The sequence below is a fragment of the Ochotona princeps genome, chromosome 8 (genome assembly GCF_030435755.1).
Source record: "Ochotona princeps isolate mOchPri1 chromosome 8, mOchPri1.hap1, whole genome shotgun sequence".
Classification (NCBI taxonomy): domain Eukaryota; kingdom Metazoa; phylum Chordata; class Mammalia; order Lagomorpha; family Ochotonidae; genus Ochotona; species Ochotona princeps.
In genome coordinates this window covers 14,207,801-14,222,482 of record NC_080839.1, presented here as the reverse complement: position 1 = coordinate 14,222,482, position 14,682 = coordinate 14,207,801, and the positions used below count along the sequence as shown (strand labels likewise).

At 45.2% G+C, this 14,682-nt stretch overlaps 1 protein-coding gene across 1 annotated transcript in view; it reads left to right on the top strand.

Moving 5' to 3' along the window:
* The window catches only part of CKAP2L (cytoskeleton associated protein 2 like), a 66,566-nt gene that overhangs the window by 48,199 nt on the left and 3,685 nt on the right, over window positions 1–14,682 (top strand). Inside the window, exons 5-8 of the mRNA XM_058667637.1 lie at window positions 3,847–5,063; window positions 8,813–9,020; window positions 11,341–11,496; window positions 14,398–14,461. Coding sequence (XP_058523620.1) covers window positions 3,847–5,063; window positions 8,813–9,020; window positions 11,341–11,496; window positions 14,398–14,461 — 1,645 coding nt within the window. The remainder of the gene's footprint in view (window positions 1–3,846; window positions 5,064–8,812; window positions 9,021–11,340; window positions 11,497–14,397; window positions 14,462–14,682) is intronic.

Here is a 14,682-nt window from a genome sequence, read left to right as displayed (position 1 = left end):
TGGTCTTTTAAGAAATATCATGGTGGGAGGGGACCAGGTGAGCTCGACCTCAGAGCTTGGGTGAACAGACTTCCTGGCAGCATGGTGGCTGCTGGGAGGACCCAGGCCAGGTCAGGCTCAATGCTTGGGGCATGAGCCAGAGCAACTGCTACTAATTAGTGGGTGAATCTTAAGCTTGGGCTTTGCCAGCCAGCCTCTCAGCAGCGAATTCTAAGGTCTTGGGGGGTGTGGAATCACTGCCTAGGGCATTAATGGATAAGACCACCCTATATGTAGGTAAGGAATGAATCCTGAGGGACTCCTAATGACAGGGCCACTATACTTGAATGTAAGTGAGGGGACTGAGACCTGGCAGTTGGGAGGGGAGGGACCAGAAGATCTGTATGGATCAAACTGATCCACCAGCCCACATGAGAGTCCTGAGTCGGGCTTGTTAGCGTGGAACATTGCTGACTACCACACGGCAGTCCAAGAGAAAGCTAAGGCTGGGAGCCTGTCTAGCAGGGCTAGATCCTAGTACCTGACTGAGTGTCGAAACGGGATGGGTCACATTAGGCTGGGCCTTAACACTAACCAGCATGCAAGAGAGCCAGGTCCAGGGATAGATTCTGTGAGGGACGTGTGGACCCAGCCCTGTGGAAATACAAGTCCTGCTGGTTAGCTCAAGAGTTGGGGTGTGATGGGCTGAGCTAGGTGTGACCTTGGAACCTGCCAATACTCATAGGCAAAGGGACCAATAACAGTCTGAGCAGGTCCAGGCTGCAGCACCTGCATGTGCATCCCAAAACAGGATGTGGAGTGGGCCAGGCCGCAACATTCACCAACTCATACAAGGCCAAGAGGGAGAGGCAGGCCATGCCAGGCAAGAGCCTAGTACCTGCTGTCATGCATGAGATCTGGGTCTGGGAGTGGGGCCGAGCGGGGAACCTTGGGAAACTCCCCTAGTGTGTCATAGCTCCTGTTGGTGAGCACGTGATCCAGGCCTGGGAGTTGGGCAGGCTGGGGAAGGTAGCTCCAACTGTTGGCTAATGTGTGGGTTGGTATTGGAAAGGGGCGGACCTTGTAGTGCCAAGCAAACCTTAACTCACCAGCAAGAACAGGAATCAGGCTGCAGTGCAGGTCATGCTGTACTAGGCTGTCACTTACCAGTTTGCATGAGCCAGGGATAGATGCAGACTGATCAGGCAAGGTTCCAAAATCCACTAGCAAGAGTTGGGACTGGTGTCAGACTGGGTCAGGCAAGGCTCTAGTATCCAAAGGCAAAAGGCAAGACAGGTGAGGGACTATGCCAAGCTGTGTCAGAGCAACCACTGGCACGTGCAAGATGTATGTCTGGGAACAGGCCTGGTTGGTGAACAAGGGGATGCCCCAGCTGGGTTGTGGTTTCCACTGGTGAGTGCAAGGGGCAGAGTTGGGGCTGCTATCTGATCTGGACATGGCTGCAGTGTCCCTCGGCGCAAGTGTGGACTGGGTCTGGAGTGTGCCAGACTGGGATAGGCTCCAGCACCAACTGGTGCTCTGGAGAACCAGGGTAGATGTAGGATGGGCTGGGCTAGGTCTGTGTCCCTCCTGAGGCATGTGTGAGCTGTGTCTGAGTATGGACCAGGCTTGGCTGGGCTGTAACACCCAACAGGAAAAACTAGAATGGGTGAAGTCTAGTCAAGAAAGGTCACTGTTCCTGCCAGGACAGGAGGTGGACTAAGTAGGGGTGACACATGGCCCACCGATGGATGTGAGATCTGGCATTGGGAGAGGTTCTGATGGAGCAGCTTAGGAAACTCCTCTGTTAGGACACAGTCCCTGCAGGTGAGTGCAAGAACTAAGAAAGGGAGCAGCCCAGACCAGGCCAGGCAATGGTACCCACCAGCATACATTTGGCACAAGTCGGGTGCAAACCAGGCTAAATGAGTTCACATCACCTGCTGGGGAATTCGAGCACTAGAATGAAGTGTGGATCAGGCTGGGTTTGGTCGCTACACAAGCTACTTCCTATGAGGGCCATGACTGGGGGCCAGCTGGACTGGGCTAGGTTGTAACCCCCACCAGTGGGAGCTGGAATTGGGGGTTTGTTGTGCTAGGCCAGGCTGTAGTACCCACTGGCAAATGCCAAGGTGAGGGGGGCAAGCCAGACTGGGCCACAGCCCCCAACCAGCACACATGAGAACCAAAGAGGAGAGGGGCAAAGCTGGTAGGGGGAATATGGAGGGCTCCCCTGCTGGACTGCCACTCCCAGTGGAGAGCATGAGTTGGGATGGAAGTAGAGTAGGCTGAGCAGGACTATAACACCTGTGAACCTCATGTGAGCTAGATCAGGGAAAAGCCAGGCTAGGCTGACTGTTCCTTCTGGTACAAGCATAAATCAGAGTGGGTGAGGGTTGGTTGGGCTTTGCTGCAGCATCAGTTGGCAGATGCTGGCACTGGGGCAAATTCTGTCAAGTTAAACTGCAGAACTATCTGAAGAATGAATGATTTAGGAGTGGGATTGGGCCCAAAAGGGAAACAATGGGCACCTCCCTCCTAGGTTGCCATTCCAACTGGTGAGCTTGAGAACCAGGACTAAAGCAGGCATAACTAGAAAGAAAGTATCACCTACTGGCACACCTATGGGCTGGATAATGGGGCTGGTTAGGGTTAGACTGGGCTTCAATCCCCATTGATATGTATGAGAGCTGGATGGGATGTGGGATAGAGTGGACAAATCTGCTGTACATACTGGCAAGCATGAGTACCAGGGCTAGGTGGTGGACCTGGTGGGGGTTATTGCAAGTCGCTCCAACTAGGCTGCAGCTCCCATTAGTGTTCATGAAGGCTTAGTGTGTGGTGGGCAGGATTGGGCCGGACTGCAACACCCATTGGTTTGTGTAAAAGGCAGGGCTGGAACCAGATTAGTCTGGTTAGACTGGTCAAAAGTGAAGACATGAAAAATGTACAAGACAGAAAATATAATAATTCATGTTCTTGGTCACGATCTGATGTCCAGCATACATATAAAAATTTACAATGCAATTATTGAACAACAAATGATCTAATTTAAAAATGGACATTATTTCTCCAATGATAAACTAATGCCAATCAAGGCATGAAAAAGTACTTAACATGATTAAATATCAGTAACATGCAAATCAGAACCATAATGTGAAGGGCAAGCACTTGACCTCGTGATTAGGACAGTGTCTGGGATGCCCACACCCCATACAGAAAGCCTGAGTTTGTGTCCCAGCACCACTCCTCATTCTACCTCCCCATCTGGGTATACACCCTGGGAGACAACAAGTGATGGCTCAAGTAACTGAGTTCCTGCCAGACCTGCTGGAAACCTGGTTTTAGCTCCTAACTTCCAGGCTCAACATTGCCAGACCCCAGCTGAAGACATGCTGTGAAGTCTTGACCACATTTTTGCTGAGTGGTCGTTTTCACTGTGTATCTACCAGAATCCACAGTAACTTGTCCAGTTATATACCATTTCAGTCCTAACTACTCTCCCCTACACCTAGTTTTCAAAGTTATAACCCAGTCCCACCTTCCTTAATTTTTAGCTGTACAAAATACTAGAGGGATCCTAATATAAATTCCTTATGTGTGTACATTTCCAGGATCACTAGGAGGACACTTGAATGGGACATTGTGGGCATTCAGCAAATACGATTTAGACAAATTCATTTTTGAAATAGCAATTTTTGTATACTCACTGCATCTCAATGTGAAGCTAAGGGATTCTGCTGTATTTGTGATCAGAACTCAAGTTGCAGAAACACCTAGCAGTGTTCCTTTACTAGGTTATTTTTATCATTATTTTAAAAACAACAGTTATGATGTTTTTTATGATTTCTTTCTTTGTCTTTTTAGGCTATTAGGCCCGGAAAGAATGTTACCAGCCACGTTGCTTTGCCTGTGAAAACATCAAGGCCCATGAGCGTTAAAGTACAGCCCAGACCAGACAATATCACAAGGTCTCAGAAGCCAAAGTTGGAGGCACCCAAACAACCGGGCAAAAGACCAATATCAGGATGCTTTTCTTCTAACCCAACCTGTAAGCCTTCCAGCAAGAATCAGCAGCAACATGTTGCTAGACCATTTACTACAGGAGAACTATCTAGAAAACTGGAAGGATCCCTTAGTATACAGCAATTAGAAACTAAAGAGCAGCCAGTTACAGGTCAAGGGCATGCTAAATGTACAGACTCTACAGACAACACCCATGTTGAGAAGGAATCTTCAGATAACTTTCTGAAGGAGGGGAACAAAGAGAACTTACCACAAACTTTACGAGAATCTCAGAGAAAACCAGCTCCTGAGTTATGTATTGTAAGTAAGGCAAAAACTGGCTTGTATAATCAACCCAAGAGCAATTACGCTCCTAGAAAGGCTTTGGGCTCCAGTTCAGTGACTCGCACTGTTCTGAAAGACAGAGCTAACAAACAGATTGGAGGGACTCAAACCAAGACTGTTCCAGTGAAGTCACAACAGCTCCCCAGGGGAGATCTTGTAAGGCCAGGAGGAAAACCCCCAAGGACAGTTCCCTCTCACTCTGTAGCAATCCAAGCATCCAGGAAGCCAGAGGTCAAGGATACCAAGGTTGACAGGAGTAACCCTGAAAGACCAACTGAAGCTAAGTTACAGTCATGTCATGTTACTGAACAGAAAGCAAAACCTATGAAACCCAGAACATACCCCAGTTTGGTTCAGGGAGGACTTAACAACAGACATCCAAACATCAAACAAGATCAGAAGTCCACACAACCTGGTATTAGACCCCAGATATCATGTATACTGCCAAAAACAAAAACCGTCAACCAGAAGCCTGGCCTGACCATTCGCAACTTAAGTTCGGTTGTTCCAAGCACCCCCGGCTTGAGAGTAAATAGAGCCAACAGCAACAGCGTTCAACAGAAAGCACAGACTTTGGACTCCAAGTTGAAAAGGACTCTTCCCCTCAACCCTTTCCTGAGCAAGACAGCTCCCAAACCTTCCACCGCAGTCACAACCGCAAATAAGAACAGAGGTGAAACTGGGGCCCAGACCAACCCCAATATTAAAACGAAGACAACAGCAGAGGATCGAAGGTACTTTGCTTTAATTCCAAAATTTTGCAGTTAAGGTGATAACACAAATTGACCATTAAAAAAGACTTACTTGGTCAGGAAAGAAGCCATAATCTCTCTTAAGTAATTGTTAGCTGTGGCCTGACAAAAAGATTTGAAGCAAATTTAACAAATATTTCAAGACTTGGCAGAGCCAGATATGTGTGTGTGTGTGTCATAAATCATTCTCTTTTCCTTCATGTATATTTGAGATTATTTTTTAAAGGAAAATGAAATGGAGAATGGTTGAGTTTAGAGTTGTAAATGTAGCCTGGCCATTTAGGAAGTATCTGTAGGGACTGAGCAGCAAGAAGTTACAGTCATACTCTGTTACTGAAGCGTGTCAGACCCAGGAACTACCCCAGTCTTGTTCAGGGAGAATTTAATAACAGACATTTAAGCATCACGTGAGATCAGAATTGGGGCACTTAGAAGGAATCAGGGTAGTGAGTTCACATGGCTAGGAAGTGGGAGATGATAGTCCCTTGTCAAGCAGACATGTGATTTAACCCAAAAAGGTCTTTTTTTTTTTTAGAACTATTTATTTATATGAAGATACACATTAAAGAGACAAAGGGGGTGAAGGATTTCAAATATTGGTTCACTCCCCAGTTGGCCACAATGGCCAGGGCTGGGCCAAGCTGAACCCAGGATCCTCCTCCAAGTCCCTCACATGAATGGCAGGGCCAAGCCTTCCTCCTCTGCTTTTCCCAGGCTGTTAGTAAAGAGCTGGATAGGAAGTGGGACAGCCAGGACTCAAATCAGCATCCCAAGCAATGGCTCAACCCACCACACCACAACACTGATCTCCAACCCAGAGGAAGAAGAAGAAATAGGAAGCTTTTATCGGTCTGGGTGGGCCAAGGTTGTTTGTTGGTTGGTTGGTTGGTTGGTTGGTTTTGCCTTTTTTGTTTGGGTGGGCTTTTTTGTTTCTTCTCTGAAAGTTAGAATTACAGAGAGAGGGAAAGGCAGATTGAGAGGGGTCTTCCATCCACTGGTTCACTCCCCAGACAGGCACACCAACTGGGGCTGAGCCATGCACAAGCCAGAAGCTTCTTCCAGGTCTCCCATATAGGTGCAGGGACCCAAGCATTTAAGCCATCCTCCAGTGCTTTCCCAAGTGCATTAGCAGGGAACTAGTGAAGAAGTGGAACAGCCAGGTCTTGAACCGTTTGGTACCCATTTGTATGCCAGCATTGTAAGCAGCTGTTAAAGCAACTATGTCATGGCCCCGGTCCGTGGGCCAAGTTTTGGAAAATGAGTTTTAAGCACAGAGGAACAACAGTAAATGCAGATTTCAGAGAAATTGGGATCTCAGCTTGCCAGAGGTTAATAGTAACAAATACTATAGTCAGCACAATGGTTCAGTGGCTAAATCCTCACCTAGGACGCCCCAGGATCCTGTATGCACACCGACTCAAGTCCCAGCTGCTCCAGTTCCCTGCTTGTGGCCTGGGAAAGCAGTAGAGGATGGGCCAGCCTTGGACCCTGCACCCACATGGGCTTCAGTTCAGCTTAGCTCCAGCCATTGGGGTCACTTGGGGAGCGAACCAGCAGATGGAAGATCTTTCTCTCTGTCTCTTCTTATCTCTGTAAATCTACCTTTCCAATAAAAATGAACAAATTAAGAAAAAAAGAAGATACCAGAAATGGAGTCAGTGGATTTTAATAAGGCAAAAAAAAAGGGTGAGAGCTAAGGGGATAACAAAGTCCTAACCACCACTGATGAGTGTTTTCTAAGCACCACTGATGAATGTTTTGCCTCACAGAAGGGACAAAAAAGAACTTAATTCAGAGTGATATAATCGAGAACATAGGTTCTGGTGACCTCGTTAGTTAGAAGGATTGAAACAGAAACTTCAAATGGTAACATGTAAGCTAGGATGTAAGATTGGTGACAAAAAGAAGGAAGAAGCAAAGTGAACCCAAAGACCCCAAGCTGATGGAGAGAAGTCAGGCCCTGCCTCAGGACTGAGTCTGCATCAGACAGCAGAGGCTCGGTCAGTAAGACAGTGAGCTGCATGTTGAACTTGCTTGATTACAAGAGACAGAGTCGTCTAATCCCCTAAGGGTTCCCTCAGAACGCGCAGTGTGCCCAGCATGAGGAGGTACAGGGGGAGCACACAGTGCCTACCATTATGGAGCTCAGTGTTGGGAGTAATAAAATTACACCTTTGAGGGCCCGGCGGCGTGGCCTAGCGGCTAGAGTCCTCGCCTTGAACGCCCCGGGATCCCATATGGGCGCCGGTTCTAATCCCGGCAGCTCCACTTCCCATCCAGCTCCCTGCTTGTGGCCTGGGAAAGCAGTCGAGGACTGCCTGATGCTTTGGGACCCTGCACCCGCTTAGGAGACCTGGAGGAGGTTCCTGGTTCCCGGCATCGGATTGGCGTGCATCAGCCCGTTGCGGCTCACTTGGGGAGTGAATCATCGAACGGAAGATCTTCCTCTCTGTCTCTCCTCCTCTGTATATCTGACTTTGTAATAAAATGAATAAATCTTTTAAAAAAAAAAAACTTAAAAAAAAATTACACCTTTGAAGCCTCAGGAGGAAGTTGGCTTCATACCAGGAAAACCTCCTGCCACTGGTATCTGAGATCTTCTCACCATTTAAATAAACTCGAAAAAGAAAGGGAAAGGAACATCTGTTCTTATTAGGAGTGCTGAGGAGACAGAAAGCAAGCCAGAAATGTGGAGGAAATACATCTCAAATAGCTTGCCTTTGGCATGAAGCAGATGGGCAGTTCAAGGATGAGGCACTGGACAGCCTACGCTTCTGCCTTCACATAGCTGACCTTCTAGTGGAGGAGATAAAATTGACACACTGATTAAACCGGGTAGTGACTCCTCAAGGACTTGGGATACATGACCTGGAGGCAGAAACAAACTTTTGTCCAGAAACTGAAAGGCTGCCTAGGTTCCTGGCAGATGGTGAGGAGAGAGGTCACCACGTGGGCTGGACAAGGTCAGGAGGAGCCAAATTACACCGCAGCTTTCAGCCATGAAAGGCAGTTTGAATCGTGTGGAAGTCCTTGACAGTGATTCCATCTGGTTCCCAAGTTCAAGACACACTACTGCACAGAGTGAATTTGATCCAAGCAGAAACAGAGAATTAAGAGTGTAGAACATGAATAGTGGAGGAGGATGATAAAGTGAAACTTGAGACCTAGAACTGTCAGAGATCAGCCACCTAAGAACCCTGCAATGATTGACCTGGCTTTGGAAAGAAATGGGATCGTGTGTGGTCAGGAGCAGGCTCCAAAGTTGAAGTTTCCCTTTGAATATTGAGACTACTGAGGGCAAAATGCAGATTTTGCTCAAGATGTCAGAACACTGTGGTGGGAGAAATGGAATGCTGATTTAGTAATTTTGGAGATGGAGGATTTTTCTTAGGAAAGCAAATATTAAAGGTAGCATTTTAGAAAACTAAACTTTTAGAGAAGAATGCAGAGTCATCACCAGGTCAAGGTAGTTGAAGACTGAACTGCTGGCCACCTACAGTCCTGGTAACCCAACATCTCCCTTCTGCTGGCTGGGAGCCACCCAGGGCCGCCCTTACATATTGATCATTTTTTTTTTTTTTTACTCTGTCCTGATAACTTTGAATGTAGCTGATGGAATTTAGTTGTACTCAGTCTGTGTTCATTATGTATTTTAGAAACTTGACCATGTTAAAAGAAAAACAAAAAAAGACGCTGACACCACCACCTTCTCCCTTTTTGTTGTATAACAGAAAACAACTGGAAGAATGGCAGAAATCCAAGGGAAAGGTCTATAAGCGACCTCCTATGGAAATCAAAACAAAAAGAAAAGTAATAGAGGAAATGAACATTTCTTTCTGGAAGAGCATTGAAAAAGAAGAGGAAGAAAAGAAAGCTCAACTGGAGCTGTCTAGTAAGATTAACAAAACTCTGACGGAATGCCTGCAGCTCATTGAAGAGGTGAGTGAGAGAAGTCGGCTCACAGAGCTCCGGCTAGCCTTCAAGATGTTGGACATGTTTCATAAGGACAGTACAGGGAGCATAGCCTACACCCCTAAGTGAGATTTGACCAATCTTTTTGATACAAACCAAGTAATATTAATTCAGAAATAATGACATGGCTCTACAATATAGCTCTTGTGAGCAGGTGATTGTAGAAATCTCACATAATCCTCATAACCCTTACTTTGTCCACTTTATGAATGAAACAACGCAAGCAGTCTGGCTCCAGAGGGATCCGAAAGGAACCTTGCCTTCTTGAGCTGTCAAGATCCAAAGAGTAATAAACATTTACTATCCAGTTCTGAAACTGAAATCAAAAGGCAAGATCACATGTGAGGTTGAAACATCTCAAGTATTCTGGGTAGTTAGAAAGAGTTTCTAAATGTTGTCTTGGATTCTAAAGATCAGGATAGAGTAGATGTTAAAGGTGTAATCCTCCCCCCCTTTTTAAGATGTGTTTATTTGAAATCCAGAATTAACAGAGGGAAAGGACGGTTTTCTACCTATTGATTCACTCCCCAAATGACCATCATAGCCAGGGCTGGGCCAGACCAGAGCCAGGCAGGAGCTTCCTCTGGGTCTCCATGTCCAAACCTTGTATTTCTAAACCTTCCTGAGCTGATTGACTTTAGAAATACCTCATAAGAATGCACAGAATTGGGCCCCGCGGCGTGGCCTAGTGGCTAAAGTCCTTGCCTTGAAAGCCCCGGGATCCCATATGGGCGCCGGTTCTAATCCCGGCAGCTCCACTTCCCATCCAGCTCCCTGCTTGTGGCCTGGGAAAGCAGTTGAGGACGGCCCAATGCATTGGGACCCTGCACCCGCGTGGGAGACCCGGAAGAGGTTCCAGGTTCCCGGCATCGGGTCGGCACAGCATCGGCCCGTTGCGGCTCACTTGGGGAGTGAATCATCAGATGGAAGATCTTCCTCTCTGTCTCTCCTCCTCTCTGTGTATATCTGGCTGTAATAAAATGAATAAATCTTTAAAAAAACAAAAAGAATGCATAGAATTGAATTTCTGTGAACAACTATAAAACACTGCTTCTACAATGCAAATTTAACCCATGTACATTTCTTAGTCAATTGCTCTGAATTTTGGAAGAATCCCACATTGATTTCTTCTTCAGTAGTATTCCTGCCACTGTCCTGCCCTTCTATTGGTTCCTTTATATAGACCCAATCTAGCTTTATAATAGCAGTATTCTCTCTTTATTGTTCTGAAGATACTGACTTTGGCATTCTTAAAATGTATTGTTCCGGGCCTGGCACAGTAGCCTAGTGGCTAAAGTCCTCGCCTTGCATAAGCTGGGATCCCATATAGGCTCTGGTTCTAATCCCGGCAGCCTCGCTTCCCATCCAGCTCCCTGCTTGCAGCCTGGGAAAGCAGTCAAGGACGGCCCAAAGCCTTGGGACCCTGCACCCATGTGGGAGACCTGGAAGAAGCTCTGGGGTTCTGGCTTCAGATTGGCTCAGATCCAGCTATTGTGGCCACTTGGGGGAGTGAATCAACAGATGGAAGATCTTCCTCTCTGTATATGACTTTCTAATAAAAATAAAATAAATCTTTATTTTAAATGTACTCTGCCTTGCTCCCCCAACTGTTTGCTCTGTGTTCATTGTCGTTTGTCTTCTGTCCCTTTCCTGCAGTGCCCGCTTTCTCACACGTTGACGGTTCTCAGTGTCAGCTTAGCTTCGCCTTCCCCGTCTCTAGAGGAGTAAGAGAGACTGCTGGCTGAGAGTGCCAGTCCCTGGGTTTTGGGCAAGGGAGCCCCTTCTTCCTGGTCCAGGCCACCACCCTGATCTGGGCACAAGCCAGAAGGGAACAAGCCAGTGAAACTATTTCAAACTTCCCTTTTAGAAGATGCTATCCCTCTTTCCTACGTACATCCACAAGAATCCCCGATCCACACAAACACATCCATATCCTTCCCTTGCTGCTCTCAGGGTTCACCTGGCAGTCCTGTCGCCGGTGTTGGGTTATTGTGAACATGTAATGTCATTAACATAAAGATAGCTTTTTTTAATAATGCACATTCTATGCCTTCAGCTATGCTTTTCTCTTTGGTCTCTGTAACACTTAAAGCTCAGTGGCAGAGTTCCTTGAATGGCACATTTTATTGTGTGGACATTACGCTTCGGTAAAACTGAGATTTTTTTTTTTTTAATGTTCAAAAAACGGTGATCAGACTGATTTCTCCATGTGTGTTGAAAAACAGTAAGAGGTGGAAAAGCAAGAATGAAATGATAACATGCTTCACTGAGTATTGTTTCTCTTCAGGGTATGATTTCTGATGAAATACTCGCCATCATGTCTAGCATTCCTGAGGCTGAAAAATTTGCTAAATTCTGGATCTGCAAAGCTAAGCTGTTGGCAAGTAAAGGTCCTTTTGATGTGATTGGGTTATACGAAGAGGCCATTAAAAGTGGGGCAACAGTGAGTATCTGTTCTGAATAAGTTACTTAGAGTTCTCTCTCCTACGTGCGCTCTGTTGGCAATACAATGGTTATGTAATAGTAATTTCTAATTCAATTCATAGTTTTACACAGAATATATCTTTTCTGAACATTTTAATTATTTATTTCCTAGAAAGGCATGTTACATGTAAACTAGTGTAACTAATTTGCTGAGCTGACTGTCTCAACACTAATTAGAGAAAAATATGATCATGGAAAGTAATAGCCTAGAAAATTATAGCGTCAATACTCGGTACTTAATAAGAACGCTACCTAAAAATCATAAATGTATACTAAAAAACACATCCATATCACTAAGTCAGTCATTTGGAGCCACTGCATGAAATAACATTGAATTCTAAAATCTAAAGGGGGAAAATACTTTTTTTTTTTTACACAGATCACGTTAAATATTTCTGCAGTCTTTTTACTTCAGTGTCATTTTCCAGGTCATACTCCACACCCCCGTGGCCTGTTTCTGTGCTCACCCTCAGGGTTACACACACACTATCCAATCAGTCAAGTTGCTGAACAAGTTCCATTCCATAAAGTCTCTTCCTCCTTCTCTTCCGTTCTCTAGTTCCTGGGGAATACTGCTTGTTTTTATTGTGACCTCTGTAGTGTCAGAAAACATGTGTATGTTGCTGTTGTTGGATTTTTCAGCTTTAAACACAGTTTGTAAACATCCAGCTAAAATAAGGCCTTAACCCGCTTTCACACATACCTATACAGATCCCCAGCACATGTACACCCCTTCCTCTGTCTCTGTCATCCCTGTGGGCTTTGCAATGTTTACACCTGCATTAGGGTCACAATTCTAATCACAGTTTAGCTATCACATTGTTATAAATCTGTAAGAACTATGTGACTCCCTTGATCCATGCAATATATGTTATGATGATTACCTTGCCTTTCAAGTACAACCTTCTGCTTTTCCTGGAGCCTATGTCAAGTTGGTTTTATTTCACCTTTGGTTAATTTCCTATCTATGACATAATTCCGAAATTCATGTCTAACTACATTTCTCAATGCTTTAAAAACATCAGGTGTGCTGATGATTTCCCTTCCCCGGGACCTCCTAATTGGTTCAAAACACCACACTGCCCTTTCCTCCTACCTTCCCTGGTTCCCATCCTGAGATTCCTTCTCCCCGTCACCTTCTTGTCCTCTGCTCAGCCTTCTGGTGCTGGGTAGATCCCTTCTCTCCTGGAGCCTCTGTCAAATTTTATTCTTCCCACATTGTTTCTTCTCCAATGCTTTGCTTCTCTCTCTTTATCTCTCCTGATTTCTTGATGTTTTGCTTTGTTCTCTAAAGGCTTTACACAGGAGCCAGCATCGTGATGTAGCAGTTAAAGCTGCTGCCTGCAATGCCAGCATCTCAATCGGCGTCCTGACTGCCCCACTTCCAGTCTAGCTCCCTGCTAATGGTCCAGGAGAGCAGTAAAGCGTAGTCCACACACTTGGGCTCCTGCAAGCCTCAAGGAAGACCAGGATAAAATTCCTGGCTCCTGACGTCAGCCTGGTCCAGCACTGGTCATCATGGACATCTGGAAAGTAAATCAACAGATGGAAATACTCTTTTCTGTGTCTCTCTCTCTCTGTCTCCCTGCCACTCTTTCTCTCTTCATCCCTCCCCCCTTCTCTCTCTCTCTCTCTGTAACTTTTACAAAAATAAATGATTTTTATTTTTTAAAAGTCTTTACTCAGGTGAAATGTGACTATGTGTACTTATAAGAAGTGAGTTTGGAAAAGCCCATCAAGTGCCTGGACACAACAGGTGAATGGGGCTCCACCGCAGAGAGATCTGGCTGAGTTGAACAGATAGAGAACCCAAAATCTGAGTCATTAGGTCTTTCCTCTTAAACTAATCAAGGTTTCTGAAGCAGTGTCGTCCCATCTCCTGGAGGTGAGGCTGGGGGATGCCAGGGTCAGGGAAAAGAGGGCTAGGAGTCTACCCACAGCGTGGAAACTTCTCATTTAACCCTTTTCTCAATAGGCACCCCACCTACTGGAGGGTAAGATGTAAGTTTATGTTCAGTCCACTGTTTTTCACCGCAAGTTCTAAAAACATAAGCATGCTGCCTGACATTCTCCAGGGTCTAAGAGAAAATGTCCCTAGTTTTCTGACAACAGAGAACGGGGCATGACCACCAGGTTGCATGAAGTTCAGAGGTGCAGGTTGGATTTGGAGGTCCTATTTTTTTTTTAAAGATACTACAGAGTCCTCCTAGTTAGGGCCCCACAACACATCCTGGAATCTTTTGGAGGACTTGGGGTACAAATCAGGCTTTTCCTCAGGCAGCATTGCTAGTTTAGGATGGAACACACTCAAGTTAGTAACTTCCTGTTGCATTCCAGCTTCCAGAATCTTACTGCAATTTCTACCCTCTTTTCCTCGTGGCTACTGCCTCTTTTTTTTTTTTTTTTTTTTTTTACTGCCTCTTTTTAATTCCTTTATCATCTCAGGAGAGATGAGAAATAAATATGTTTTCAGTACATTGTGTTTAACCACAAGCCTACAAAAATGTAAAACGTATCTGAAGAATTTTGTGTTTATGTATGAATATAATTCAGACCCCTTTTGCAATATGATTCCCACGTCAGGGAGACAGACATCAAAATGCAATTTCTATGAAAAAGAGTAGTTCAGTTTATGATGTTCTACTTCGTAGCCTAGTTAATTTACTTTGACAAATGAAGGCTATTTTAGATCATTTTTATCATACAATTAGTGATCTCTTCTTAAAGATTCTATCACCAACCAAAAGAAGAAAAAAAAAAAAAAAGACTGAGGCAAATTCCCCAAAATGGTAACAAAGATTATATAAGGATTTATCATTTCCACCAATGTTTTTAATATTTTTCATCTGTTTTCTTCCAGCCTATACAAGACCTGCGAAAAGTCGTTCTTAATATTTTGCAAGACTCAAAAAGAACTACGGAAGGTATTGTTTCTTGTGTATTTAAATCCAGTCCCTCTAGCTAAGCAGAAAAATCAAACAGGACCACATAATAGAGCAAGTAAGCAAATTTTAAATCCGTTGAAACATGTCTCACTTCTTGACTTTCATAGTGCGCCCCTCTCAGCCTTCATCATCTCTGACCTGTGGCTGCCCAGTACAGAACAAAGCTCATCTCCACAGGAGGTACCCAGGCCAAAATGTCC